Raw genomic sequence first — 27,843 nt, 5'->3', positions numbered from 1 at the left:
CTGAGGCCTAAAACTGAGACCCAGAGGGTTGGATGTTGGGAAGTCACCTGACTGGGAGCCTTGGACACCACTGCCTGCTTTGAGCGCCCAGTAATAGGATGTGTGTGGTGGCTGGGGTTCCTTAAGTAAGAGAAATGAACTTTGACAGGGTCAGGGTTGCATGTATTTCTCAGTGATTTCCAGGTTAAAAGGGAATACTTATGAGAATAATACCACAAACTGATCATAACAGTAATATTTATTCACTCTCAAAATGGAAATATGCCCAAAAGTTCAGTCCATATTTCCATCACCCAAATATAATTCCTCACTGGGTTCTTTGACATATTTACTTCTGTTTCTTTTTTCTTTGTTTACACATTCAATGTAAACTCAAACTAGTTTCCAATGACATTTAGTGCACTACTTTTAACATTTTAAAACACTGCATAGTATTTCATCTGATGAATCTACCAAATTGTTTTCTTCTCCATTGTGGGACATTTTAAATAGTTTCCAGTTTTTTATCCAATAAGCAATGACATGACAAACATGATGTACGTTAAGTTGTTATCTGCATTTCTGATGAATTCCTTAGATTAATGTGTAGATGTGTGAATACATCGTCCAGGCAGGGGTCCTCAAACTACAGCCTGCGGGCCACATGCAAATACAAATATTGTATTTGTTCCCGTTTTGTTTTGTTTTTTACTTCAAAATAAGATATGTGCAGTGTGCATAGGAATTTATTCATAGTTTTTTTTTAAACTATAGTCCGGCCCTCCAATGGTCTGAGGGACAGTGAACTGGCCCCCTGTTTAAAAAGTTTGAGGACCCCTGGCCCAGGGCTTTGGGATAGTAAGTCCCAAGCAGTTGCTTTTATCTACTAACAGGATATGATGATAGACCAAGAAAGCATTGATTTGTTATCGTATGAGGGTTCCTGGAAGATATTCCTATTCGAAAATATTTCTCCTGTTGAAGCCTAAAGTGGCACCATAAGCAATCCAGTCTTTGGAGGTGAGCATTGCCCACTCTGGGCAGGCTCTTTTCAAACACAAAACTCCTGACTGGGAACACTTTCAGCCTCCAGTACCTTGTGACCTGACTTCTTTCATCAGGTCCCTTCCCTTTGCTTTCTGCATTATTTCCTTCTATTGAAGGGGAGGGAGGAAGGGGACACCTAGGATTCTGGGAGTGAAGAGAGGTGATGAAAGGCAGAGAGGAGAGAATTAGGACAGGAAAGGGGAACAATTCACAGAAAATATACAAACGGCCAATAAGCATATGAAACCAAGCTTAACATTACTAAATTTAAGAAAAGTTTATATGTGCAAAAATTTTAAAGATACCTTTTCCCTAATGAGGTGTACATAATTCAAAAACCTTGAACACCATCCAGTGTTAGTGGGTTTTGGAGAAGGGAACACTCCCATCTGCTCTTGGTAGGAGTGTAATGGGTACAGTCTGCCTGAAGGCAGTCCCACAAAAGTTAAATGTGCTTCCTCTTTGGCCCAGCAGTCTCACTGTGGGAACCTACACAAACACCGAGTGAGCAGGTAAAATGGGTGCTCAAGGATGGTTAGTAAAGCCTTGTTGCATGAGAGTAAAAATAAAAACGAAAATGCCTATCAATAAGGGGACAGATAAGTAATCTGTGACTAACATACAGTGGACTAGTAGGCTCCTATTACAGAGTAAAGTACACATTCTGACATTTAAAAAAAAAGAGCAAGTGGAAAAGCATGCAGTGTAGATTCTATACATGTTATTTTTAAAAACTGTATGTGTTTAAAAACTACATACTAAGAAAGCTGGCCCCAATCGTTAACAGTGATCATGGGAGAAGGGGACAGGGAATTATGAAGAGAGGGGGAGATTTTCCTTCTAACTTCATGTACTTTTGCTACATTTGTTATAGCAAGCAAGTATTACTTTTATAATTAAAAATAAGTAAAAGAGAGAAAAAAGAAAAGTAAGGGAAAATGAGAGTAGACAGGCTCACCCTGATTCACCCTGCATATGCCTTGGATCATGGGGAAGAGGGTAAGGGTTGGGTCCTTTTTGTCAAAGATGCCCAGGGCTTAGGGTTTTTCTGCAAGCCCAGAATATTTTAGGAGACCCCCCCCCCCCCACAATAGCCAAGGCTTCCCGCCAGGTTGCTGTGAGGATTAAATGAGGTAATGTATTAAAGATACTAGGAGAGTGGCTGGCTTATAGTGAGCCCTGAATAACTAGCAGCTCTCAGTTACTGTTATTATTTAAATTAAAATCCTACAGCACAGCTCTGCAGAGAGCTCCTCGACTTCCAGATCCCTTTTACTGGTACAGATTTTAAGTATTCAAAGCATGTGCACAATGCTTAGTTTCATGTCGGGGCTGTAACTGCACTTAATTGCCAACAAAACCACTTCAAAGGAGCTGTTCACCTAAGGGATGCTTGTGCAGTTGGAAACCATGGCTACGTGGTTCTCCTCAGCTTTAGAAGAGCATTACTTCCTCATCCGTTAATGAAAATATAAATAAATAATGATCACCACGCAAATGGCATATCTTAGCCTTTGCAAGTTAAAGCAAAAATGGCTACTGGTCTCCCCTTTCATGTTAAAAAAAAAAAAAAAGAAAGTTTTCAAAGCAAGTGGAGAAGTGGAAATAAGCCTGTCTCTCCACCCCTCCCCTCCACCCCCCTTGGGAGATGGTGGCCTGAGAATCCTTCCAGGGAAGGTCACCAGAATAGAAATCATGACTGCAATCAAATGAAACCCATAATACAAATAACGTAGAAAAAAAATAATGTATTAAATCTAAAGAGGCTTTATTTTACTATGAAATTCTTGCTTTCCCTACTAAGGAGACCGAATAAAATAAAGCTGTGGACACATGCGTACTATTGCTCATGGGGACCCCAAAAATGTGATTATTTGCATGTTAGAATGCACGCACAAATACAAGTAAGGAAAAGACAAACCAGACGGAGAAATGATCAAGAAAGGAGTTGCCCTCCAGGAACCACAGCTGCGTATAGCTGGGAGCGTCCCTGTAACAGTTTATGTTGGCTCTTTTGTTTCCTGGCTAAACTGCATTATATCATGATGTTTTCTGACAACTTGAAAATCAGATTTTATTTTTTCTCTCATAAACTCTTCTAATCCATTCTTAATAAGGAAGAAAAATGTTGAATGTTTTGTCTGATAAGTGGAAAACCTCATTAGGATTTGGCTTAAAAATTCCAAGTGGTAAAAACCCAGGAACGTGAAGACCGTGTGTACTCTGACCAAGAGGGTCATAGGATTGACAGATAACCTACCATTCTGGGCGCCCACTTATGATTGTAAGATTTGTGATGTGTGTTGTGATTAAGACTGCCTCAGAATCGAGGCGTTGCCATGCTAACAAATCATTTGTCTATCACACCACCCACCACCTTCTAGTCTTCATCTTGCACAGAATAAACTCTTTTGATGAAATTTTAGACTGGGGACAAGTTAGTGGGGGAGATATTTTGGGGCAGTAATTCTTAAGTCTACCATGTAGGTGGCTGCCGACTTGCACGCCTCTCCTCACACACTAACAAGTGTGGGTTTGTGTTTCAAAACAGACACCCACAGACACACAGATTTTCTTTCTCTCTCTACTTATTTTGAGCTACGTAAGGGAACTGTATCCTATTTATCTGTGTTCACTGAGGGTCTAGCCATAGAAAATCAATAAATATATGTTCAATGAATACAAAGAAACCTGCTCCCTACTTCCTAGGGAAAGGAGCAAGACCTAAGCATGAGAGAGCCCCTGTGATATCAAGCCTTGAAAAGGCTGCCTCTAATTGTCTCATAGGGGAGGGGCGAATGGAGGGAGGTCCTTGGGATTTGGAATCAGAACTTGTCCATTCACTTATTAATTTATTCAATGAATATTTGCCAAGTACTCCGCTAGGCACTGAGTGTACATTGGTAACTACAACACATGGGCTTGTCTTCCACAGTCTACTGGGGAGATAGATAAATAGAAATCAGCAAATAAAATAAGTGTAAGTGCTATGAGGGAAATAACCAGGTGTTAGAAGAGACATTAATAGACAGGATGGCAAGAATTTATTTTGAGAAGGACACATTTGAGTTGAAACCTAAAGGATGAAAAGGTCAAGGAAGTAGGAGCTTGCTAAGGTACCCAAAGCAGGGCTGCAGCGACGTGAGCAGGGAGAGACTTGATATGCTAGACAATGATGGATGCAAGGGCCATGTAAGGAATTTGGATTTGATTCTAAGTTAAACTTCATTAGGAAAACAGAAAATTAAACTCTATAATCCTGAACAAAGAACTTAGAACAGTACTTGGCATGTATCAAGTACTCAATAAATGTTAGGTGTTATTATATATATATAGTACTCACCTAAACTAGTAAGCCTCTGTCAAAATAGTAAAACAATATTATCAAAATTTGAGCAATGACAGATATTCATCTATCTACTAAGCATAGTTTTTATTTAGCAACTTTCCTATACAACCAGCCAAATTCCAGACAAAACCAAATTCCACTTACAAGAGGGAAAGCTTATATTTGCTATTCCCTCTCATATTCAATATTTCTTTGTTTTAAATAATCAAAGGGCAGCATGAAGGACTATTCTGTCAGTACCCTAATTTAAAAACTAGATGAGGTGGATCATTTTGTCTGCTCACATAAACCAGTTTAAGTTTTTACTGTAGGTGGCCATTTCAGAAATGAAAGTTACAGCTAATCAAACACTTAGCCCACATGCCTTGGTGATTTGAATGATAAGATTTGTTGCTATGAGACAAAAACGTGTTGTGCAGGAAATAATCTGTTAGAGATCATATGACCTGGATTCAAAGGCTTTTGTTTAACAGCACTAACATCCGCCTTCTGGAAAAGAAACAAGCCTTATGATTACAGCTGGGTAATCCTTTTAAAGCAAATAAAACATTATTAGCCACTTATTAATGGATATTAGAAGCAAACATTATTTCAAATATTAAAAATGTTCAAGCCCACTAATAAAGTTTCTCTTCTTTTTCTTTTTAATATTTTTATTGACTTCAGAGAGAAAGGGAGAGGGAGAGAGAGATAGAAACATCGATGATGAGAGAGAATCATTGATCGGCTGCCTCCTGCACACCCCACACTGGGTATCGAGCCCACAACCTGGCATGTGCCCTGACTAAGGAATCAAACCATGACCTCCTGGTTCATTGGTCAGCACTTAACCACTGATCCACACCAGCTGGGCAATTTTTCTTTTTTTACCTGTCTTTCTTCTTCCTACTTTCAGAGAGAGACACTAAAAACAAACAAACAAAAATAAAAGACAGCTAATGAGAGTGATCTAGATCAGTGGTCACCAACCTTTTGGACATCATGGACCACCAGTGGTCCGCAGACCACCAGTTGGAGACCGCTGATCTAGATTACCCAAGACCTAGAAGGCAGAGGGTGAATGGCTTCTCTCAGTGTGTGTGTGTGTGTGTGTGTGTGTGTGTGTGTGGAGTTGGCTTTGTAACTGCTTAGTCTTCATTCATTCATTTATTGAGCATCTCCTAGTGCCAGCACTGTGCTTGGAGACGTGATGGCAAACAGACACAGTCCATGCTTTCACAGGATGCTAGGAGGGAAGGCAGACAAGAAGTTGACAACAATCATGCTTACTTACACAAACACATGCTAAGTGCTACAGAGAAAGTAAAATGGGTGGGGGTAGGGTAGGGTAACTGGGTGATATCCAAACCTCTGAGCCCTGAATAGCAAGAAGTTGATCTGTAAAGATACAAGGCAAAAACATTCTGGGCAGAGAGGATGCCAAAGGTGGGGACAAGCTTGGGGTGTTTAAGATGAAGCATGATGGCCACGATGGTAGTTGGGGCTTGGCGAGCGTGTGAGAGCTTTATAAGAGATAAGACCAAGAAGGACCAGGATCGGATTGTACAGGGTGGATTTTAAGTGCAATGGGATCTCTGGACAGCCTGGTTGTACCTACAACTGGTTTTGTAAATGGTCCATTCATGCCAGATTCATCTACAAGCAGGGCAGGCTTCTGCCTGGTGGCCTGATGGCAGGGATGCTTTCTCTAGCTGGGGAAAAGGGCAGCAGTCGTGACCTCCCTGTTGGCCTAAAACTCCAACTGGTCATCTGGATCCCTGGAATATATCTGACCTGCCCCAGAGAAGCTGTAAAAGCAAAACCTTCATAGTGTATCTTGTCCTAGAACACAGGGGTCTCTGTAGTCCCATCTCCCCATTCTTAGAGATGCTCTCAAATCATGGTCTCCTTTATTAGCTGGAGGCTGGGATACACCCTTTAATCCTATTCCTCTTTCTTAAGCCCCTAATGTCATGACCAGTCCTAAACAATTGTAGGGCAAAGGCTACAGTCAGGTCCAGGAGACAACCTGGGTTGGAGGAGAATAGTCACTTTTGCCAGAAGACACATGACAGGAAGGACCTGCTAGTGCCCAGGTCAAAGCAGACAATAGATTGAATCCAGGGAATCTGACCACGAGTGACTGGCTTGGGCACATTTCCAGGGCCACACAGGCAAGTTTGCTGCATCCAGACAGCGGAGACCCGAAGGGAGCCACACTAGTGAACACACAGGTTGTTTGTCTTCTTTTCCATATTTGAGGACATTATTCCCCTGGATGTTCCCCTGGAAACTTGAATGGCTTCTGACTACCTACTGAACTAGGAATTCAATCACTAGCCACATTCTCACCCTCTACATTCTGGTTCCAACCTACCTTGTCTGTTACTGTATTGCTTGCTTGCAAATTTGATTTCACTTTACATCCCTGCGTGTATCCTACCTACAGTGGGAAAACTCGATTATTACTTTTATTATCAGAAAATGAATAAAGATATAATTCATATATTCTGAGAAACAGGCTCCTTCTTACCCTAACTTGCTATGCCTCCTAGATATCCAACTTCTTACGAGGGCAGAGGTCGTAATGCTTGGCTCACAGGAGGCGTTCATGGTTAATTTTGCAGGGTTACCCACGTAGCTCTCTCCAGTTCCCTCAGAGGCACATCCTCACCTCTCAGATTTCCCACACTTGAGCCCCTTTGGGCCTGGGCAGTTCCCTCAGAGCTTTCCTCTCTCACCTGTACTGGCTTCCCTGCATCCCTCTTCTGGCCTTCCATGCTCTTCTCCCACCTGGACAGGCTGCCCTTCTTCCCTTGAGACTTGCTGCTCCTAAGCTGGGCTGGGACCAACTTTCTCCGAGGTTACACATTCACATAAGTCACCGCCAGCCCTGGCTGTGCTGAGCCCTGCCCTCTTCTAACCGCCCTGGCCTCAAGTGCACGTAAGCTTTAGCACGAAACGACCAAGAAAGTTGGGTGGTATTGCCAACTGGTTGGCAGCTTCCCAGAGATATGAGCCAAGTTTTCATTCATTTATTTCTTGGTAAGAGAAAGTGGTGTGTGTGTGTGTGTGTGTGTGTGTGTGTGTGTGTGTGTGTCCACTTGGGGAAAGAAAAGGAAAGAGTAGTGATTCTTTATCTATTATGGGGACACTTTCTCCTGGCTCTGGGTTCTGGTGATGTGGGGCAGGTTTTTCATCGTTGGATTATCCTAAGTAACTTATTAAAATGGGGGTCTGGATGGTGTTTTGCATTTTCCAACTAGAGCACCAGACTCATGATTTCACAGATGTTTTTATTTTGGAAAACAAAACCACAATGACTCAATTTAATGAAAACTATCGAGTAAATGATTGTACAGAAATATGACAAACATTACAGAGGTGGTAACTGATATCTGGAACCCTCAGTTGGTATCAAGACAAAAATTTGCACTGAGCTTACCTCTCCTTTCACACGAAGGGACTAGAGTCAGTCTTCCCTGTTCTCTTGGCTGTCTTCTCCCACAGATGGCCAGGACTACCCTCGAGCAGCCTACCAGCAAGTGATCCAACCGGCCCTACCTGGAGCCAGTGTGCGAGGCCCGCACCCTGTGCAGAAGATCTTTCTGAATTATCCCAGCCCCTGGGACCAAGAAGAGAGCCCCGCACAAAGAGACCATTCCTCCCCAGGGCTCCTGAGATATCAGTGAGTATTACAGAACCAACTTGCAGATAGTTTTAAAATGAAAAAAATGCTGTCAATGCAATCGAGAGTATAAAACTCTGTTGGCTTACTACCCAGGTTAGTGGCCAAGCCACACAGTGGAACGCCCCACACAGACTTTTCGGGTTAGAAGGAAGCGGAGGCTGGTTGACAAGAATCTCTTTACCAGACAAATAAAGCCACTGATGACTGTTCAAAATTTCTTGAAAGAAAGGCTCCTAAGATGCTAAGTCACACTTACTTCTTTTACCTTCAGTTCAAATAATAGTATTAAGTAAAATGTAAAATGTAGCTTTTAAAGCTACAAGCCCTCTGGCAGAAGAAATATCTAAAATTCTAAGGAAAATAAAATTTAAGCATCTTTATGAAACATATTTGGTGTTGATTAGGGGAAGAATAATAATTTCTAAAATAAACAATTATTTTGAAATAATTTTAGATTTATAGAAGAATTGCAAATATAGCACAGAGTAATTGCTTTTCTAACATCAATTTAAGCCTGCTATGGTCTCCTTGGATTTATTTTATCATTTTAGGGCAGCGGTTTTCAACCAGTGAGCCGCAAGAGTTTTTAAAACATGCACAACCTGACTATTTACAGGGGCACAGACTTCTTTTCCTTTAGATTGTCAAATAAACCAGTGACAACAGGCAACACAATAATAGCTGTCCAGTGTGAATGGATCAAAATTATACAATTTTTTTGTCAGATTGCTGCAGAATTTTAGTAATTAGTTTGTGTGTGCCATGAGATGAAAAAGGTTTTTTTAAAAATATATTTTATTTTTTTACAGAGAGGAAGGAGAGGGATAGAGAGTTAGAAACATCAATGGGAGAGAAACATTGATCAGCTGCCTCCTGCACACCCCCCGATTGGGGATGTGCCTGCAACCAAGGTACATGCCCTTGACTGGAATCGAACCTGGGACCTTCCAGTCTGCAGGCTGACGCTCTATCCACTGAGCCAAACCAGTTAGGGCGAGATGAAAAAGATTTAACATTGCTGTTCTGGGGTCATGGAGCATAAGCCTAGGTAATGAAGCTAATTCTCCTCTTCCTGATAATTTGAAAAAGAACATTAATACAGAATGTTTATTCTGTCATTATTCTTCAAGATTTTGTTTTTACATTGAAGTTTTTTTAATATTATCAAGGCCTTAAGATTTCTTTATCAAATGAGCATTTGTCTTTTATAACAACCAAACAACTTTGGGCATAAAGTTATTTAATGCAAAAGGGATATGGAATTAGATTCCCATTAGATGAAGGCATATTTTATAAGAATTTTTCTCTGGATGAATAAAAACAACTTCCTCAAATAGTCATATTTTAGAAATATAGTATAGTTTGGATTCTGTGTCATTTTCTTTAAAATCCTATTGTATAAGCTCTCTTGCATATTTTATTCTTTTAGGTAAAAATATGAAAACATAAGCAATAAGCCATATAAAAAATGGCATATACACATAGATTTTGTAATCAAAACAAAACATTTAAAAAATTTTAAAATAATCTCAAACACAAAACAAATAGAAACATATATGTTCCCACTACCTCGATTTTTAAATGTTAACATTTGAATCAGAGCTTTTTTAAAGGGAAAAATCTTAGTCCCCTTATCAGTTAGGATTCAGTTACAAAAAACAACTCTAGCAATTTTAAGCAGAAGGGCTTTACCTTGGGGACTGGGTGCTTACAACATTATTGGGTTGAAGGAGCAAACTTTAGGCTGGGCTTCCAGAATGATCCCAGAGCAACACCGCAGACCAGGACACCAAAGGGGCTGCTTCCAGTGTGAGGGTCAGAGAGGCAGAGAACCAGAGCGTCCCTGTGAAGCTCTCCACTCATGGCCACACTGCACAGTACAATCCAGAACCAGGTAGCCGCCAGCACTGCAGCTACTGATGCGTTCAGTGCCCGCTAGATCTGCACTGGCCACACCGGAGGCCCATGCCCTGGCCTTGACGCTGCAGAGCACAAGCCACAGGAGTATAGCAGAAGCACAGCCTGCATTTCTTCTGCTTCCAAATCTCACATGAGCGTGTCTGATGGTTCTTCTCAACAGAATGTTTGTGGGAATATTGGCAACCAAAACCAAGTGGTAGAAACTTTCTGGAAGGATCTTCAGGATCAGATTTTCATCCCTATGTTAACAACATTAATACTTTTAAAGCTACATGGCCTTTTCTACTTTTTGATACGTAATCAGATGTTATCTATCATGAGCTAAAAGTCCTTTTTATCAGAATGCCTGTCACACCAACCTTGCACCACCATTATATTATGTTTTACTGGTGACCTCCTCAGCCCTGTGCATGAGACTCATCTTCCCAATTAGACAGTCCTTGAATCGAGAAATCAAATTCTGCTTCCCTTATGCGACTCCTGGCACAGGCCCTTACAAATGGTAACCTGCCCTATAGCTTATTGACCGAAACTCCATGAGCACCCCTTGTCCCTCTGGCTCAGAAAAGAACTGGAAGCAGAGGAGAAAGATAACTCACTGGTATCTTCCCATAGTTCTTAAAGCCTTCCTGTTCCTCCAGGTGCACCTTTGTTGAAAATGAAAATTGTATTGTTGTACATGTATTCCTTTCCAGGGACCAGCGGTATAACCAGCCACTGAAACGAGCTGGAGCTCCTGAGGAGTCCTTGGAGTGTCCTGCCGAACTGAGACCACAGGGTCCCCAGGCTCCGTCTCCAGCTGCTGTCCCTAGACCCCCTAGTAACCCTCCAGCCAGAGGAACTCTGAAAATAAGCAATTTACCAGAAGAATTACGTAAGTTGTTTGCAATGGTTTCTCCTCCTCCTCCTCCTCCTCCTTCTCCTCCTCCTCCGGTCTTATACTTTGAGAGTATTTCATGATTATTCATCCATTATCTTGAATATTTCTCAAGTAAATAAAATTTACTTTTTTGCTTTTTGCTAAGAAAGTGACCAACATTTTGTATGTATGTGTTTGGTGATTTCCACACTACCAGAGATACTCACAAAGTGCTTATCACCAGATTTTCTTTTTTTTTTTTTTCTTTATTTTTATTTTTATTTTTTTTTAATTTATTTATTTTTAATTAAATCTTTATTGTTCAGATTATTACATTTGTTCCTCTTTTTCCCCCCCCATAACTCCCCTCCTCCCAGTTCCTGCCCCACCCTCCGCCCTCACTTCCCACCCACTGTCCTCATCCATAGGTGCACGATTGTTGTCCAGTCTCTTCCCGCATCTCCCACACCCCTTTCCCCCCCAAGAATAGTCAGTCCATTCCCTTTCTATGTCCCTGATTCTATTATAATCAACAGTTCATTCTGTTCATCAGATTATTTATTCACTTGATTCTTAGATTCACTTGTTGATAGATGCATATTTGTTGTTCATAATTTGTATCTTTACCTTTTTCTTCCTCTTCCTCTTCTTAAAGGATACCTTTCAGCATTTCATATAATCCTGGTTTGGTGGTGATGAACTCCTTTAGCTTTTCCTTATCTGTGAAGCTCTTTATCTGACCTTCAATTCTGAATGATAGCTTTGCTGGATAAAGTAATCTTGGTTGTAGGTTCTTGGTATTCATCACTTTGAATATTTCTTGCCACTCCCTTCTGGCCTGCAAAGTTTCTGTTGAGAAATCAGCTGACAGTCGTATGGGTATACCCTTGTAGGTAACTGAGTTTCTTTCTCTTAACTGTTTTTAAGATTCTCTCTTTATCTTTTGCTCTTGGCATTTTAATTATGATGTGTCTTGGTGTGGTCCTCTTTGGATTCCTTTTGTTTGGGGTTCTCCGCGCTTCTTGGACCTGTAAGTCCATTTCTTTCACCAGGTGGGGGAAGTTTTCTGTCATTATTTCTTCAAATAGGTTTTCAATATCTTGCTCTCTCTCATCTTCTGGCACCCCTATAATTCTGACGTTGGTACGCTTGAAGCTGTCCCAGAGGCTCCTTACACTATCCTCGCATTTTTGGATTCTTTTTTCCTTTTGCTTTTCCGGTTGGGTGTTTTTTGCTTCCTCGCATTTCAAATCATTGACTTGATTCTTGCGCTCCTCTGGTCTGCTGTCGGGAGTCTGTATAATATTCGTTATTTCAGTCCGTGTATGCTTAATTTCTAGTTGGTTCCCCAATATAAGATCGAGGGTCTCATTAGTTTTCTTGTAGATCTCATTAAGTTTATCGGCGGCTTCTAAACAGTTCTTGAGAGACCTTAAAAGTGTGGTTCTGAACTCTATATCTTCCATTGACAATTTTGTCCTGTTTCTTTGTCTCCGCATTTTGTTATGCTTCCTTGGTGCACCCCCTAGTGGTCTTTGTGCGCAGTCTTATAGTTAAACCTTGGTTGTTGTAGCTAATACCAGGGAGGGTTTGACCTCCAGGCCAAGTGGCTATGAGAATCAGCTGTGTCTGCAGTGAGAGAACTTCTGTCCTCTAGGGAGGTGCTAATCTAGCCTTTGCCTGAGGCTATCCGGCAAATGCCTCTGTGCAGGGCTTGGGCGGGGCCGGTTGCACAGGATCAACAGGGTGGGCTGGAGAGAGCAGTTATGGTGGCTCTCAGTCCTGTCCCCAGGGGCTCTGCCTCTCTGAGTCCCAGCACCCGCTGCAAAGCTCGGAGAGAAAGCTGCACTCGCTCTGACCGAAGCCAGACAGTCCTGCTTCTCCCGTTTGAGTCTGGGTCCCTAAAGACTCGCCTGTATCTGGAGCTCAGAGTCTGCGACTCCCTCCCGATTGAAAACGCCAACTGCGCCCTCCGCCGCCAGCCCGCTCCGCGCACTCCGCACCTCAGAATTTGACTTCAGCACTGCGTCTCCTCTGAGTGTCCGTATGCGTTTCTCTTTCCTCCTAGTTGTAGGACTTCCACTCAGCCAGCGTTCCTGTGGTTCTGGGTGATGTCCATTCCATTTTTTAGTTTCACTTTTGAAGTAGTTGTTCAAGGCAGCAAACTCCGGCGTTAACCTATGCCGCCATCTTGGTTCTCCCTCACCTGTATTTTTATATCTTATCACTAGATTTTCTTAACCATACACTCCAACAACAAATAACCCCAATGCTTTTTCCTTCTTCTAAATGATGCTCTTGAGTGGACTTGTCCCTGGGTAAGTTGATTAGATGCCCACGTGGTATTGGTCAGGAACCTAACTTCTCACCATAAATTCGCAGCAGCCATCAAGAACGAGGTCGTTTCCTGTAGGAATGAGCAGTCTTGTTGGGAAAAAAAGCAGTCTCACATTCTCCATGCTGCCTTACAACCAAATGCAAACTAAACCTTTTTTTTTTTTAAAGAAATATTTGACTATGAGTCAGGTGATAATTCTTTTTCCACATTTTGCAGTCAGAAACAAAAATGTTGAAATATCACCAAAATGTCCTCATATTAAGGTCAGTCAGGACAGTAAGTTCCACGAATTTTAGGAAAACAGCCACTATTTGTGAAATTGTTATATCCTGCAGTGCTTGCTAAGGAAGCTCAGGTAATTCTAGGAAGTCCTGTCTAAATCTAGGCACTTCTTTGAACCAAGCTTGAAAATTAAGCCTTTTGCATTGGTACTAATTCCTGTTGGGGATCTATGCACTTTAGTCCTTTAGAAGTTGAACGATCTCTAATACAATGATCCAGTGTTGTTTTTCATTCAAGAAAACATTTTTAATCTCCTTAAAGTCTTACACATTATAATTTTGAGCATTTCTGGAGCGTGGATGCTACCCTGCATAGGATATAGGCCTGGTGTCAGTGTACAGATAACATATTTATTTTACCATAATTCATAAAGGGAGTCCTAAAATTATTACATAGGAATTTGTTGAATATAAAGTGTTGAGAAGAAATTGAGTGCCATCAATATACCTGGCTACTTAAAAGAGCCAATATGACCATTGTACACACTTCCATTTGAGGTGGGTTTCAGAAAACAAGAGCCTAAGCATAGATTAATATAAAAGACTCATATTTTCTCTCCAGCTCCACTTGCTTCTCCACCCTCTGCCCCAGGGGCTTCCTGAGATATAGCGGGTTCATTCCAGACTAGAAACCAACACAGAGAGATTGTTCATCTCTCATATTAACGCGCTAGCCAGATAATTTCCCCAAGGCATAAGCCTGAGAAAACACTGGTTCTCACGCTGCCTGGGTCAAGTGTGTAGGCACAGTACTGTCTGCCGCCCTAGGCTGACCTAGGGAGGTGCGAGGGAGGCCGAGAGCTGGACCGCCTAGAGGCAGTGACTTTCTTTCAAGCTACTGAGATTTTACTAACATTTCTGAGTTGTGCTTTAGTCTACGTCAACTTCCTGGCCTTCCCCCCACCACTGAGTGGATGAGGAGGAAGGAGGGAGAGGGAACATTTTCCCTCTCCCCTCACTTGCTCTTGTCAAGCAAGAGTTCAAGGCAGCAGAGAGCATCACAAGATCAAAGGAGGACACCACAGGGTGGCCCCATAGCAAGACTCAGCTTCTTGGCCTGCTGTGAGAGTATTCCTTAGGCACAGTGCCAAGTGTCTCTAAGAAACCAGGTGGTGTCCTGATTTTAAGGACATGCAGGTTCTGGGTGACGGATTTTCTGTTAATGCATCATGTGGTTTTTCAGAAGACCTCCTCGGCTTGGCTCAGCCTGCCCGCGCTCTCCCCTGTGCCTCTGCTTTGCATGCACCATGAGCAGTCTGCACGCCCTGGGACAGACCCCCCTGCTCCTTTGGGCCTGCGATCTATGTCTTGAGGACAGCAGTCCACACTGCTGCAGACATAGACCCTTAGACCAACCCCCACCCAGAGGTTTCCCTTTATTATTCTAGAAGAACAAAAGACATTGCATACAATTTACATGTATTGTTCAAAATATACGTATTATTTGACTAGTTTGTAATAACTGTGAAAAATCTCTCTTAGGGAAAGTCTTTATCACTTATTCTGTGGACACAGCCATGGAGGTGGTGAAATTCGTGAACTTTTTGCTGGTAAATGGCTTTCAAACTGCAGTAAGTATTGTATCCAAAGAGGAGACTGAACAATTAAAGTGAGTCCAGGAAAAGAAAAACACAAAAGGAGGCAAATGATAAATAGCTGCCGATGTTTGATCTGATTTTCATGACTATGAACTAAATGCTTATGAATTTAGGTAATTATTTTCTGGATTTTAAAGTCCCCAGCATGTTTTCCCTGCGAGAACCTCTGAGCAGCCTGAAGGGTGTTCATGCCGAGCCCAGACGCAGCTGACCCCTGGCCTGAAGGAAACGCCAGCCTCTCGCTGCACTTTGTCCCTTTGCCTCTTTCACCCGCTTTGGCTGTGCTTCCTGCTGCAGGAGGCGGCAGGCTTCACCCGCTCATTTTACAGGGTCCTTTGTTGTGCTGGGGGGTTTGAGGCAGAAGCCTGCAGCCTGGGTCCCCCGCCGTGCACAGCCGCCATTCCACACCCGGATGCAGCGGCGATGCTTCTACCACAGGGCCAGGCTCTCGGCTGGTCTAGTTCTAAGGCAGGGAGACAAGCCAGCCCTGTGGTCCACTGTGATCTTGGCCCGAGAAGTCTCTGTAAGCACACGCTCCTCAAGTCCCCCTGTAGTGCCTTGCCACCGCTTCAAGCCATGTACGCTTTTCTTGACAGTAAATAAAACATCACAGGAGCCTGCGTGGAAGACTGGCTTTCCTCAAACTGAGGCCACTTCTTTTCCTCCCCGTGGCCTGCTCTGGCTATGCAGTGACGGTGAATTCTAGAGCGTGGCAAAAACTAAGGGGAATGTCTAAGGATAGGAAGGTTGATGGATAAAGAGGGAACACTTAGTAAATAAAAATGTCCATTTGCAAGATTATCTGACATCATTTAACAAGGGTTTTTACTTGAATTTTTTCTCTATTCTATTATTTTTTAAAAAAATACAAGTGTTTGAAAGTTTAAAAAGCATACAATTTATACACTCCAACTTCATGACTATATTAGAGACCAACATTTCAATTTCTCATTTCTGGAATAAGCAAGTGCTGTGGCAACCGTGACATAAAGTCAAATTACAGGACATAAAGCCAACATGTCAGAAAAGATCTTACTTTTGGTCATTTCCAAATAAGCATATGGATTGCCCTGGGAGAAGAGGACAGGTTTTTGTGACCTAAACAACCAGAGACTGCTGAGGCAGAATTCAAATCTCCCCTTGATCTCATCTCTGCGAAGCCCTGTGGTAGAATCACCAGCCCAGTCCTGGCTGCTCACTACTAGACTGATACACTAAGACCTCCTCAGTGGTGAGAAAACTTCACGGGTAATTTAAGGAGAGTTTTTTAAAGGGACTGTTGTGGGAATATCCTGGGACAGCAAAAGCAGGGACTTGCTACCACCCCTAGGTCTAAAGAGGCAAGGAGCAGTGGTTATATCAACGTGAGCAAGGGTGGCTGTAGTGGCTTGCTAGGGCTGCTTTAGGGAAAGTGCCACAGACTGGGAGGCTTAAACAACAGAAATTTACTTCCTCACAGTTCTGGAGGCTAGAAGTTCAAGCTCAAGGTGTCAGCAGGACTGATTTCATGCTGAGCCTTCTTCCTTGGCCTGTAGTGGCCATCTCCTTCTGTCTTTCTCTGTGTCCTGTTCTCCTCCAGTAAGGATGCCAGTCATATTGGACCAGAGACCACCCATGTGACCTCATTTACCTTGATTACCTCTGTAAAACCCCTATCTCCAAACACATTCACATTCCGAGGCACTGGGGGTTAAGACTTCAACATGATCTCGGGGGGAGAGGGTACAATTTGGCCCATAACAGTGGCCATGTGGAAAAGTTGGCCTGACAGAGCTGTGGACTTTGGCAGAGATCTGGAGAGACAAATGGAAGATAGCCAGTACATTGTGCCTCCTGGAATGTCCAGTTCACAGCAGGGAATAATTTAAGTGCTGGGATAATCATTATCATCATTTATTGAGTATTTACATCACACCTGGCACTATGATATGCCTTTTCCATGTTAACTCATTTTAATCCTCACAACCACCCTAGGAAGTACATTTATTAACCACCTATTACAAATGAAGGTAATAAAACTTAGAGAATTTTAGTAATGTTTCCAAACTCATGCAAGTGGGAAGTGCAGAAGCCAATCATAGAACCAAGAGTGGAGCCAAGTTGTCCGTCTATTGTCATTCCCAACATTATGGGGCTTCTGTCCTGTAGAACAGAAATGGATTGCTGACACAGTAACAGAGAGTCACAAAAGCTTTCTCAAGATTACTTAATGTAAGTCATTGGACAGCAGACATTTTAAAGCAGCAAATGGTCATTTTTAATGTGCCATCAGTAAAGAAACATATTCTGAGCTCGCATTATGTACCATATGTATCTGCCAGTTTGGTGAACATGAAGCATTATCTCGTTCTAGGAAGCTTGGGACCAGGTTGAAGAAATAAATGAGACATTTAGTAAATGAAAGAATGTTACGATAATGTGTGTGTCACAATGGGGTAGAGTTTGGTGAGGTGAGGAGGAGGAAGTTGGTGTGTGGGGAGGACTCAGAGAGCAGGGAGGACTCAGAGAGCAGGGGGCTAGCACTGTGCTTTTTGGTACAGTACCAGGGCAGGGCACTTGGGGAGGAGAGAGGTGAGACTAGATTGTAGATGCCATGGACAGCTTGCTGACCCCATCCGTCCTAAATAGTGGAATGACATTTAAGACAACTGATCTGGGAGCAAGTGGTGTGGCTGAGTCAACTAACACCTCCTCAGGACACTGGACCTGAGTCACCCATTCCAGCACATAATCCTCCTTCCAATCAAGAGCACCTTGTACACGCTCACTACCCTCTGGCTGCAGGACAGATCTGAGCCCAAGAACGGCCTGACATTCAGGCTACGGTAAAACAGAAGACAACTAACTTTTCTCTCCTTCCAATACTCCTTCAGAGACTTTATATGTCTTTTCAAGGCCCAACAGGTCTACTTCTTGATTTTCATCATAAACCGTTTCCCACCGTCTTAGTAATTGTTTTTGTGACTATTCCTTGGATTTGATCCAAGTTTCATGCAATCATTTTTAAACATATAGATTGAAACTGGACATAATACAGTAATGATGATCTGGCTAATGCAAGTAAAGCACCACATTTATATCTCAATACTTGCACACCATGTAGCCATTAAAATGTTCCAGAATCATGTTTTCCTTTCAAAATATATATATATATATATATAATTGGTGTGTGTGTTATTGGCTTACACCCAACTTGTTGCCCATGCCTCTCAGGTTTCTAAAACATAATTCTTGTGTAGGCAAAGACACATTTTGATGCATGCCTGTATATCCTAATTATGGGTATTAAATAGTTCAATGCCTACTAATGTTGAAATAGGGAACATTATTTTTAAATTGTATTTTCTTTAGACTTACATGTTCCTCCCTGCAAAAAGCATGAGTAACTTTTTCTATTTTAAATGCATATAGTCTTGTGTTTTCTCTTGCTGTGCACCCAGATAAAACTTCTCATTAAGAGCTGCTTCCCACATCTTTCCTTGCAGATTGACATTTTTGAGGATAGAATCCGAGGCATTGATATCATTAAGTGGATGGAACGCTACCTTAGAGATGTAAGTACATTTCAAAATCCTGAGTTTATTTTCTGGTGAGAAAGACAATTAGCTTGTGAAGTTATTTTATGAAAGAAGCTCTGGCACACCCACCAAGTCCAAAGCCGAGAAAGTCCCAACAAAGCCTCACTTGTTGGCAGCCGTGCAAAGACTTGGAGAGGAAGGATGGGGTCGCCCTCCTGGACAGGCACAGGCAGGAAATAACAGTCCAACCAGACACAGGTGGTTGATAACAATCAGAACAAACAATTTTCTGACCAGAAGAGGGAAGGAGGAAATGAAGGCGGGAGTGGGGAGGGAGAGGCAGAATTCAATTTAATCCAAGACCACCCCAAGTGTTGTGGAGGGCTGGGCTGAAGAGCTTTCCCGGCACTTTGTGCTTCAACAAGATAGAAATTGATTGCTGCCAGCATGTCCCTGTGGGCGCTTTAGCTGCTGCTTTAGGGGAGAGAGCGGGTGGGGAGGTCTCAGCAGGCGGGAGCTTTTGGCTTTCCTTTTGTGTGCAGCCTGGCATCTGCTTTGTGTGGAAGGCCTGGTCCTCCTGCTCACGGGCCCTGCCACTAGCAGGGCAGTCAGGGCGCAGTCACTGGCAGCTTTGATCGGCTGCGGGAGGGAGGGCGTTTCATCGTTGGGGCTGCAGAGTCTTTCCACCAAGATGCAGATCACTTAGTGGTTGGGGCTTTCATTAGCCATGGGTTAGTGATGGCTGTGGAAAATGGTGGGCAAAACCGCATCCATTTAGGAGAGCTCCATGCAGAGCCACTTGCTCCGGGTGTGTGCAGGGAGCCTGGCGGGAGGCAGAGGGGAGCAGGGAGACAGCCGTCTGCCTGAGCAGGGCCAGTGCTTTCACGGAGAATGAGCCCAGCCCTCCATCCCCACTGTGTCAGACAATGCACACAGCCTGCTGGCCGGGTTCCAGCCTGCCTTCACCAAATGGACCGCACGTTACACTTTCATAAACATGCTTTCTCCCTCTCATTAACAGAAGACAGTGATGATAATCGTAGCAATCAGCCCCAAATACAAACAGGATGTGGAAGGCGCTGAGTCGCAGCTGGACGAGGATGAGCACGGCTTACATACTAAGTACATCCATCGCATGGTGAGTGGTGACGGCCCGCAGCACCTCGCCAGTGCTGGAGATGGGCTCTTTCTTCTGTGAAGGCCTGGCCCGCACTAGAGACCAAGCGAAGGCGTGATGCCGGTGAAGAAGCCCAGGCAGGAGAGTGGGGGGTTGCTACCTTTGGGGCCTTGGGCAGTTCAGCACTCCTCTGAGACCCAGTGCTCTTGTCAGTAACAAGGGCAGAGGGATCCGTGATCCAAGTTCCACGATTCTGGAATCGGAACTCTGCTGGTTTGATTGTTTACCAAGTGTAAAGGCCTAGGACAGTGGTCAGCAAACTCATTAGTCAACAGAACCAAATATCAACAGTACAACATTGAAATTTCTTTTGAGAGCCAAATATTTTAAACTTAAACTATATAAGTAGGTACATTGTTATTAACTTAATTAGGGTACTCCTAAGGCTTAGGAAGAGCCACGCTCAAGGGGCCAAAGAGCCGCATGTGGCTCGCGAGCCGCAGTTTGCCGACCACGGGCCTAGGAGGATCAACAGGCGGGGCAGTGAGGGGCGGGGCTACTGTGGGGTGTCATATCCTGTCCCCCTCCTTTTCACAGAGGCAGAGTAGCCTGGCGAAAAGGACTCGTGTGGTTGGTTCAATATCTGCTTCCTCACGTGTAGGTTGTGTGACCATGGGCCAACTGCTTAAACCTCTCTGTGCCTCCATGTCTCTATTCTTCATCGCTCATGAACTATGGGGTCCGGTCAAACCAAAACCAGGGGGAGACATTTATAGGGAGTTAACTTACTCAGCATCTGATGGAACGTTCTGACGGAAAATAACACCCACCTTTAGAACTGGCTGTTTTATGGGCAAGCAGTCTTCCTGCTTTCGGCAGTTACAGAGATACTGTCAGACAGTCACGCTTGCCCAGGATGCCAAGACTCGACATGCTTGACCAGGATGTCACATGCTCCCATGGTCCCTACTTTGTGCTCATATGTGCTGGGGGTGTGGGTGTTCTGGGCCTCTCACCCCACCTCAGACACAGTTTGTCTGCCTTTCTCTGGCTTGTTTGTTTACCAAAGATTCTGAGATTTAAAAAGGCTTGAAGATCACTAGACTAGAACCTGTAAGCCCCATCTCAGTCCTAACATTCCCCAGGGGGCAAGCACCTGGAATGGGCACTGGCGAGGCCAGGAGGATGGGCAGGAAGCAGAAGTGGTCCCGATGGAACGGGTGAGCAGCCCAAGGCAGGAGGCCGGCAGGCCGGCAGGGGCCTTGCAGCTTTACCTCTGGGGATGCTGACTTAAATCAGGCCTGTCCTGCGGGTCAGGAGCACAGGAAACAGGTGGGGTAGGTGGGTGTTCCCCATCCGGGTCTTCAGCGTCTCTGTCTCCTCTTCTACCAAGTGCCAGCCACGTATTTGAGCTCAGAACCAACCCAAAGTAAACGCCAAGGCCAGGTGGTGCGGTCACAGAGTAAGGCCAAGGAGTCAGGGGGCACGTCTCCCTCCTGCTCCATTCTCTCCGGGTCTGACAGCCCACGGGCAGGGCCCAGAGAAGTATCGTTTCTGCCCTGAAAGGTCATGGCTGGCCTGGGAGCTGCCACCCCTTGGCTGTCTGCTGCTACTTGTCTGCGTGGCTTCCAAGCACTCAATGTCCTGTCTGCATCTCTAGGAACCGGGCAGTCCCGAGTGGACAGCTGGTGTGTGGGAAGGGCTCCAGGTCCCGCGAGGTCCCGAGGAAACCTGTGGAGCTCTGCTAGAGTGCTACAGTGCCGGGCAGGAACACGGCTCAGCCCAGAGCTTGTCCGACCGCCCAGCTACGAGCCAGATTATCACACTCAGTGTCTTGGGCAACGATGTCCTGGGCCCTCCCTCATCAAGGAAGGGGCTGAAGAGGCCAGAGGCAGACGTGCCTTCTGCCCGCCTGGCAGCCTTCCTGGTCCCCTCCAGGCAGCAGCAAACTCCCGGACAGAGGGTGTGATAGGTGCCCAAGAGGGGCTGAGTAATAGAGCCAGGACAAAGCCAGGATCTGGAAATATGGGCGAAAAACATGCACTCCTGCCAGTGGCCCCTGCACAGGCAGAGCCGCCTGGTGAACCACTTTACAGTGTCCAGTGCCCTGGGAGTCGGGAACTGCTCCCAGTGCTTAACTTTTAACGAGTAAACTATGCCCTTCCTCTCACGTGTCTGCACTGATGTGGCTGGTGCTTTGAGTGGCGCAGTGCTTTGGCCACTTACAGGGGTCCTCAAACTTTTTAAACAGGGGGCCAGTTCACTGTCCCTCAGACAGTGAGGGCCGGACTATAGTTTAAAAAAAAAACTATGAACAAATTCCTATGCACACTGCACATATCTTATTTTGAAGTAAAAAAACAAAACGGGAACAAATACAGTATTTGTATTTGCATGTGGCCCGCGGGCCGTAGTTTGAGGACCCCTGCGAAAACATGCTTTTGGCGTCGTCTGATTCTCAATGGGAGGTGGTTCTGAGAAAACACCTTGTGGATGACTTGTGTGTTGTGTGCTTGGGTGTGTACGCAAATAAGCATGAGTGTGGACGAGTGTGAGTTTAGGAGGGGTTTCTTTGGTGAACTCAGTAACGAGCCATCGCCACTGGCATGTCCTTCTCGGTTCTGTTTTTATTCCATGCACGACAAAGACTCCTCCATAATAAAGATCAATTGGAAGATGAAATAGTTGGAACGTACAATTCCTCTTCTCCTTGTCATCAGAAGCCTGCAAACTTGGTGCTGGTCACAGGATTTGGAAGACTCTGACTCCTCTCAGTTTGAAAATTCTGGTTTTGATGGAGCTCTGGCAGCTAAAGCTCCGTGGACCACTGCAGTGTCAGGACAAATGGGAACTGGTGTGGGCAGCCTAAGGCTTGGAAGTCAGACCTCTTCACAACTGACCCCCCAGCCTGCCTTCCTCACCTCCAAGCCCATTCTGTGCTCTAGCTGCAGGGCATTACCTGCTGGTCCCAACCCACTGACTGCTGCCACACGCTGGGCATTTGCTCAGGCCCTTTTCTAGCTGAGAACGTCCTTCCCTTCTCCCCCTGCCTGACCACATTCTTCTTCCAGCATCCAAATGACACCTCCCTTGTAACTGTCCTTGTAACTGATGTAGAATGGATGGCCCCCATCTGGGGCTTCCACAGCAATTTGTTCACACTTTCCACACTGCACTGTGGTTGGTAATTTACCTTCTGACTGCTCACAAAACTGCTGGCTTTGTGCTGACAGGGTTTGTTTGTATCAGCGGTATTCTGGTAAGCTGGTTCACCCTTAACACCGCCCCCCCCCCAAAAAAAAAACAACCACACAAAACCCTGATTCATAGCATCTTCCCATTTCTGTGGTATAACTACTCTCACGATGGCCAATTTCAAGCTACCAACGTGAAGACACTGAACACAGAACTGGGAAGAGGCACACATCTGGCTTTTGTGAGCTGACGCCAACCAGCTCAGCAGACCCCAATCCTAGTCCTTAAAACAAAGTCTAGCACAGAGCCTGAGGCTGATTAGGCCTTCAATAAGTGATTGGTGAATGAGTAAATGGCATAGATGTGTAATGGGGAGAGCTTCAAATCATAAGAGTGAGGCACTCAAGGAAATCAGAATAAAGGCACTGTGGGCTCGCATGATTGTGAGTACTGTACATTAACTCCTCATCCTCGTTCCTGAAATTAAACCTTGAATTTGTTCTCTTCCAGATGCAGATCGAGTTTATAAAACAAGGAAGTATGAATTTCAGATTCATCCCTGTGCTCTTCCCAAATGCTAAGAAGGTAAGCAACAAACAAAAAAACCCTCAGAATTCAAGCTTTGCTTTGTTTGCTATCTGGGATTTTAAGTGGAAAACCTAGTCAACTCTATCACTCCTTAAAGAACAGTGTTAGAAAGATCAGCAAGTTGCACCACGCAGTTCAGCAGCACGAAGAGAGTGTTATCTGATAGACCATCGCTGTCCTAATTGTTTGAACAGCTATTACACACAAAGAGGTAGTTTGTGTTTTAACTTATGAGCCAAAAAGAGACTGTTCATCTGATACTTCTTATCTCTTGTACATAAAAGTCAAGATGTGTACTTTTTTTTGCTGGCTGTTCCACGGAAGTATTTTGTGGCACACAGTTCAGCTCTCAAAGCTGTAGAATACAGGAATTAAATCTACACAATTATCAAAGTGAACTTTGCTGTGGTTTATAGGAGGGCTTTTGCACCAGAAGGGCTTGCCAGCAGGTTTGGGGGATGGGGACAAAACACACCTGAGGCCATGCCTTGGCAAAGGGAAGGCAGTGAGGTAGTCAAGTCTTAAAAGTGAGACTGCTGCACCCTGAGCTCAGGCCCAGCTGCACTCCTAGATGCCAGGACTGCATTGAGACTTCTGGATGAGGGAGGGCCCAGTTTATGTGAATGGGAACCCAGGGTTGCACAGCTCACAGCCTGCACAATAGCCTGCCTTTCCACCCCTTGCCCAGGCTCTCACTGCAAGATCTCCTTCTGGTCTCCCTGTCTCCACTCTGACCCTGTATTAGCCATCCTCTGCTCTGCCATCAAAGAGGGACACCCAGAATGTAGCTCTGATCTCTCTCCAGCTCAAAAGTTTCATAGTGGTTTCCTACAGACTACAAGATCATCTCCACCTTTCTTAGCGTGACATGTGAGGCCCCTTCGACAGGCCTGTGCCCACATGCTCAGCCTTCCCTGTCACCATGTGCAGATGATTCTATGCTTTGGTCAAACTGGACTCTTTGAGCATGCCCTCCCGTGCACACATGCTTTCATTTTCTGTGCCGTTGCACTTTCTGTTCCCTCTACTACCAGTGCCCTTCCCTGACTTGTCTGTCTAGTGAACTCCTGCTTATCCTCACGTTACCCAGTCTCTCTAGCCTCTCCTGATCTCTCTTCCCCTGTGCTGACCTTGATTCGTGGTGTGTGATTGGGGTAAAGGCACTGGGAGTCACTGTTTAGAATTACTGAAGCAGGGTGATGGAAAAAGCTGACCAACTTTCAGTTGGTTTTATTAATGTTTTTAAAACTTCTTCAAACAATCCCTTTGTTGCCTGTGCTCAGGGCAGATTGCTCCCACCACCTGACCCCTGGGTATGCCGTTGCCTAGAAGACAGTTTCTTTTTCTTTATATTTTGACTCCCTCATAAGACTATTAACTCTTCAAGGCAGTAGCTGTGTCTTCTTCATTTGGGTGTTATCAATACCCAGCATGATGCCTGACACACGGCAGGTGCTGCTTCTCAGCTCATCCTGCCATCCCCAACGGCCTGCCATCTCCTCACAGAAAAACCTGCAAGGCTCTCTGTGACACGGCCCCCTCCACTTCCGGACCCTCACCTACTCTCTCTCACTCGCTCTTCTCTAGCCACACTGAGTTGCTCCTTGAACCAGCCAGGCGCACTCTTCTATCCGCCTGGACTCAGGTCTCTATAAAGCTTTCTCCCTCCGCTCTTTTCTAAACACCCTGTTTAAAACTGCAAACCATTCATCCTGGCCCCAGCGCTGCTTATCCCCTTTCTCTGTTTTATTTTTCTCTACAGCATGTATCTCCATCGAACACACGAGATGTTTTTACTTATTCAATCTCTGTCTTTCCCCAACAGAATGCCCACTCCTTGAGGGTAGTCTGAAACTGCACCCCACAATCCCCGGCTCACAGTTTCTGCTTTTGCCTGCTAATGGAGGTCTGCTGGGATCCTTCTACTGCAGGCCAGACCTGTGGCTGGAGTGAAAGGATAATGAATTAGATTAAGTCTTGGCATACTTCTTACAAAATCACAGGGGAATTCGAATCACTCTGCATGACCTCCGTCCTACCCCTTTTATGTGAGGGTGGTGAAAAGCACATTGAAATGCAAAGGGCAGGTAGCCTGGGAGACTGACAGAAAATGCTGTGCACATGTGGTTTCCATAATGAGATATACAGCTTGCACCCAAAGCCAAGAGCACGTCACATGCTAACCCCTTCCAAAAGCGAAATACTGCAACTCCCAGGATGGCTTGGTGGGAAATGCCCCAGAAGGGAAAGCCATAGATGTTTGGGAACCGAGCCTGGGATCTGGAATCCAGGTTTTTCTCTAATGGCCTTTGCTCCTGTCATTCTCTCTCCATAGGAGCATGTGCCCACCTGGCTACAGAACACTCACGTCTACAGCTGGCCCAAGAATAAAAAAAACATCTTGCTGCGGCTGCTCAGAGAGGAAGAGTACGTGGCTCCCCCCCGGGGGCCTCTGCCCACGCTTCAGGTGGTGCCCTTGTGACACCCCAGCCGCAGCTCACTGGGGCTGGCCACATCTGGACCCTGTTCTGGCAGGCACTCCTCTAGCTGCGGCTGGCTGGCAGCATTCACAGCTGTTTGTGTTCAGTCCGTCCCTCAGGGGCCCTCCTACCCCAGAAAACCTGTTTTGCAGCCTATTCTTCCTCCTGAGACCTCTGCAGACCCTGTCTTTGGAATGGAGGTGTGGCTGCTCTGCATTCCCTGCCTCTTATCCCCACTGCCTGTTCCTCCGAACAGTCTGACTCTTCCATTCTGGGCCTCTCACTGCTTAGCAAGGAGATCATATAAGTGACCACATGTAAATGACCACAAACACCCTCCCATTGCTTATGGCTACTTTTATGTGTTAGCCAGATACTTGTGTGGCCTCAGACCAAAAGGATTCATGTACAAATAATAAAACATTTACTCTTTTGTAACATTGTGTTTCCCTTATCTCAAAGAAGATATAAATTTATAATAATATGGGCAGCTGCTTCAAGGACCATCAATAAAGCTTCTCAGATATAATATTAGACAGATGTAACAGACTATATTAAAAGATTCAAGCCAGATAAACAATCCCTTTAACATAATCGTGAAAATTTTATTCTTGCAGTAGAACTTTTAAACAAAACAACTTTGTACTACACATGAGCATGATTCTAAACAGAATCATAGTTCTTAGGGTCTTAATATATATGTAAAAATATTTGTGTGTTATATGAAGTGACAGGGGGTATATAGTGCAGGCTAGAATTGGGGTTTGGGAGATGTGTTCCAATCTCGGTGCTATCACGAACTAGCTGTGTGACCTTAAGCAAGTCCTTTCACTTTTCTGAAACTCTGGGGTCTAGTTTACAAAATGACATGGACCAAAAAGTATTTCTAATGACCCTATAAGGTTTAAGGTCTAGGACCTAAATTCTAAATACTCTGTTCAAGAATAACTAAGTTTTCATTTTCATAATTATATTCTCCCAGGGGATGAAATTACATTTTCTTAACAGATATTTTCTTATTTTTTTTAAACAATACCCTCACATTCATAATTTTAGGGGGAAAAATATATCTTGTTCCTTTTGTCTACAAAAAAGAATAAACAAAATATATATTCTATATAGAACAAGGTGGAATAACTTTAATAATGGCCCAAGATGAATAATCCAATATGAAAACTTTTCAGCTATTTCTTCCCTTATCTGTCTGCCTAACCTCTTAAACTATGAGATAGTTCAACTTTATGTGTCACCATAGCAAAAACAATACTTATCAACTATAAATAATGGACTTTGCTAATGAAATGCAAAAAACACTAGTTTTATTTATATTATAACCTTGATGTCTACTGAGTAAGATGAATGACTTTATGTTTGGGGGTTTTTTTAAAGGAAAAGAAAGGCTAGTATACCTTAAATACTCATTTGTAAGACTCAATGACGCATACCTTTAGCTTCAAAGCATTTGAAACCTGGTAGAACTGACTTACTTGGTTTGGGGTGTTTTTGTTTCATTTTGTTTTAAATATGTTTTTTATTGATTTTCGGGAGAAGGAGAGAGAGAAACATCAATGTGAGAGAGAGACATCAATAGGCTGCCTCTGGGAATCCAACTGACTGCTTTTTGGTGCACGTGACGATGCTCAACCAACTGAGCCATACCGACCAGGTGAACTTACTTGTTTGATTAACTCCAAATATGTAAAACACCCCAAACACAATCTTCAAATCTTCTTTCTCTCTTGTTATCTTTTTTGCCCAGGCAGAGTGGCATCATTCAGGATTATACATGGTTATAAGTAGAATGGCATCAGCAATTAGTACTCTGAATGTTTCTAGTTAGCAAAGGTTTAATAATGTGATGTTATTAGCCCTCCCATCCTTCAGAGATCGGTCCTGAGTGCTCA

At 44.2% G+C, this 27,843-nt stretch overlaps 1 protein-coding gene across 1 annotated transcript in view; it reads left to right on the top strand.

The window, feature by feature from the left end:
- The window catches only part of TRAF3IP2 (TRAF3 interacting protein 2), a 42,151-nt gene extending 15,124 nt beyond the window's left edge, over positions 1-27,027 (top strand). Inside the window, exons 3-9 of the mRNA XM_081094035.1 lie at positions 7,865-8,042; positions 10,661-10,839; positions 14,926-15,014; positions 18,527-18,595; positions 19,581-19,697; positions 23,382-23,456; positions 25,795-27,027. Coding sequence (XP_080950161.1) covers positions 7,865-8,042; positions 10,661-10,839; positions 14,926-15,014; positions 18,527-18,595; positions 19,581-19,697; positions 23,382-23,456; positions 25,795-25,941 — 854 coding nt within the window. The 3' untranslated portion in view covers positions 25,942-27,027. The remainder of the gene's footprint in view (positions 1-7,864; positions 8,043-10,660; positions 10,840-14,925; positions 15,015-18,526; positions 18,596-19,580; positions 19,698-23,381; positions 23,457-25,794) is intronic.
- The last annotated feature ends 816 nt before the right edge of the window (positions 27,028-27,843 follow it).

Source organism: Myotis nattereri (genome assembly GCF_964212035.1).
Source record: "Myotis nattereri genome assembly, chromosome: 6".
Taxonomy (NCBI): Eukaryota; Metazoa; Chordata; class Mammalia; order Chiroptera; family Vespertilionidae; genus Myotis; species Myotis nattereri.
Note: the sequence above shows the minus strand (reverse complement) of the source record. Positions and strands in the feature narration are given on the sequence as shown.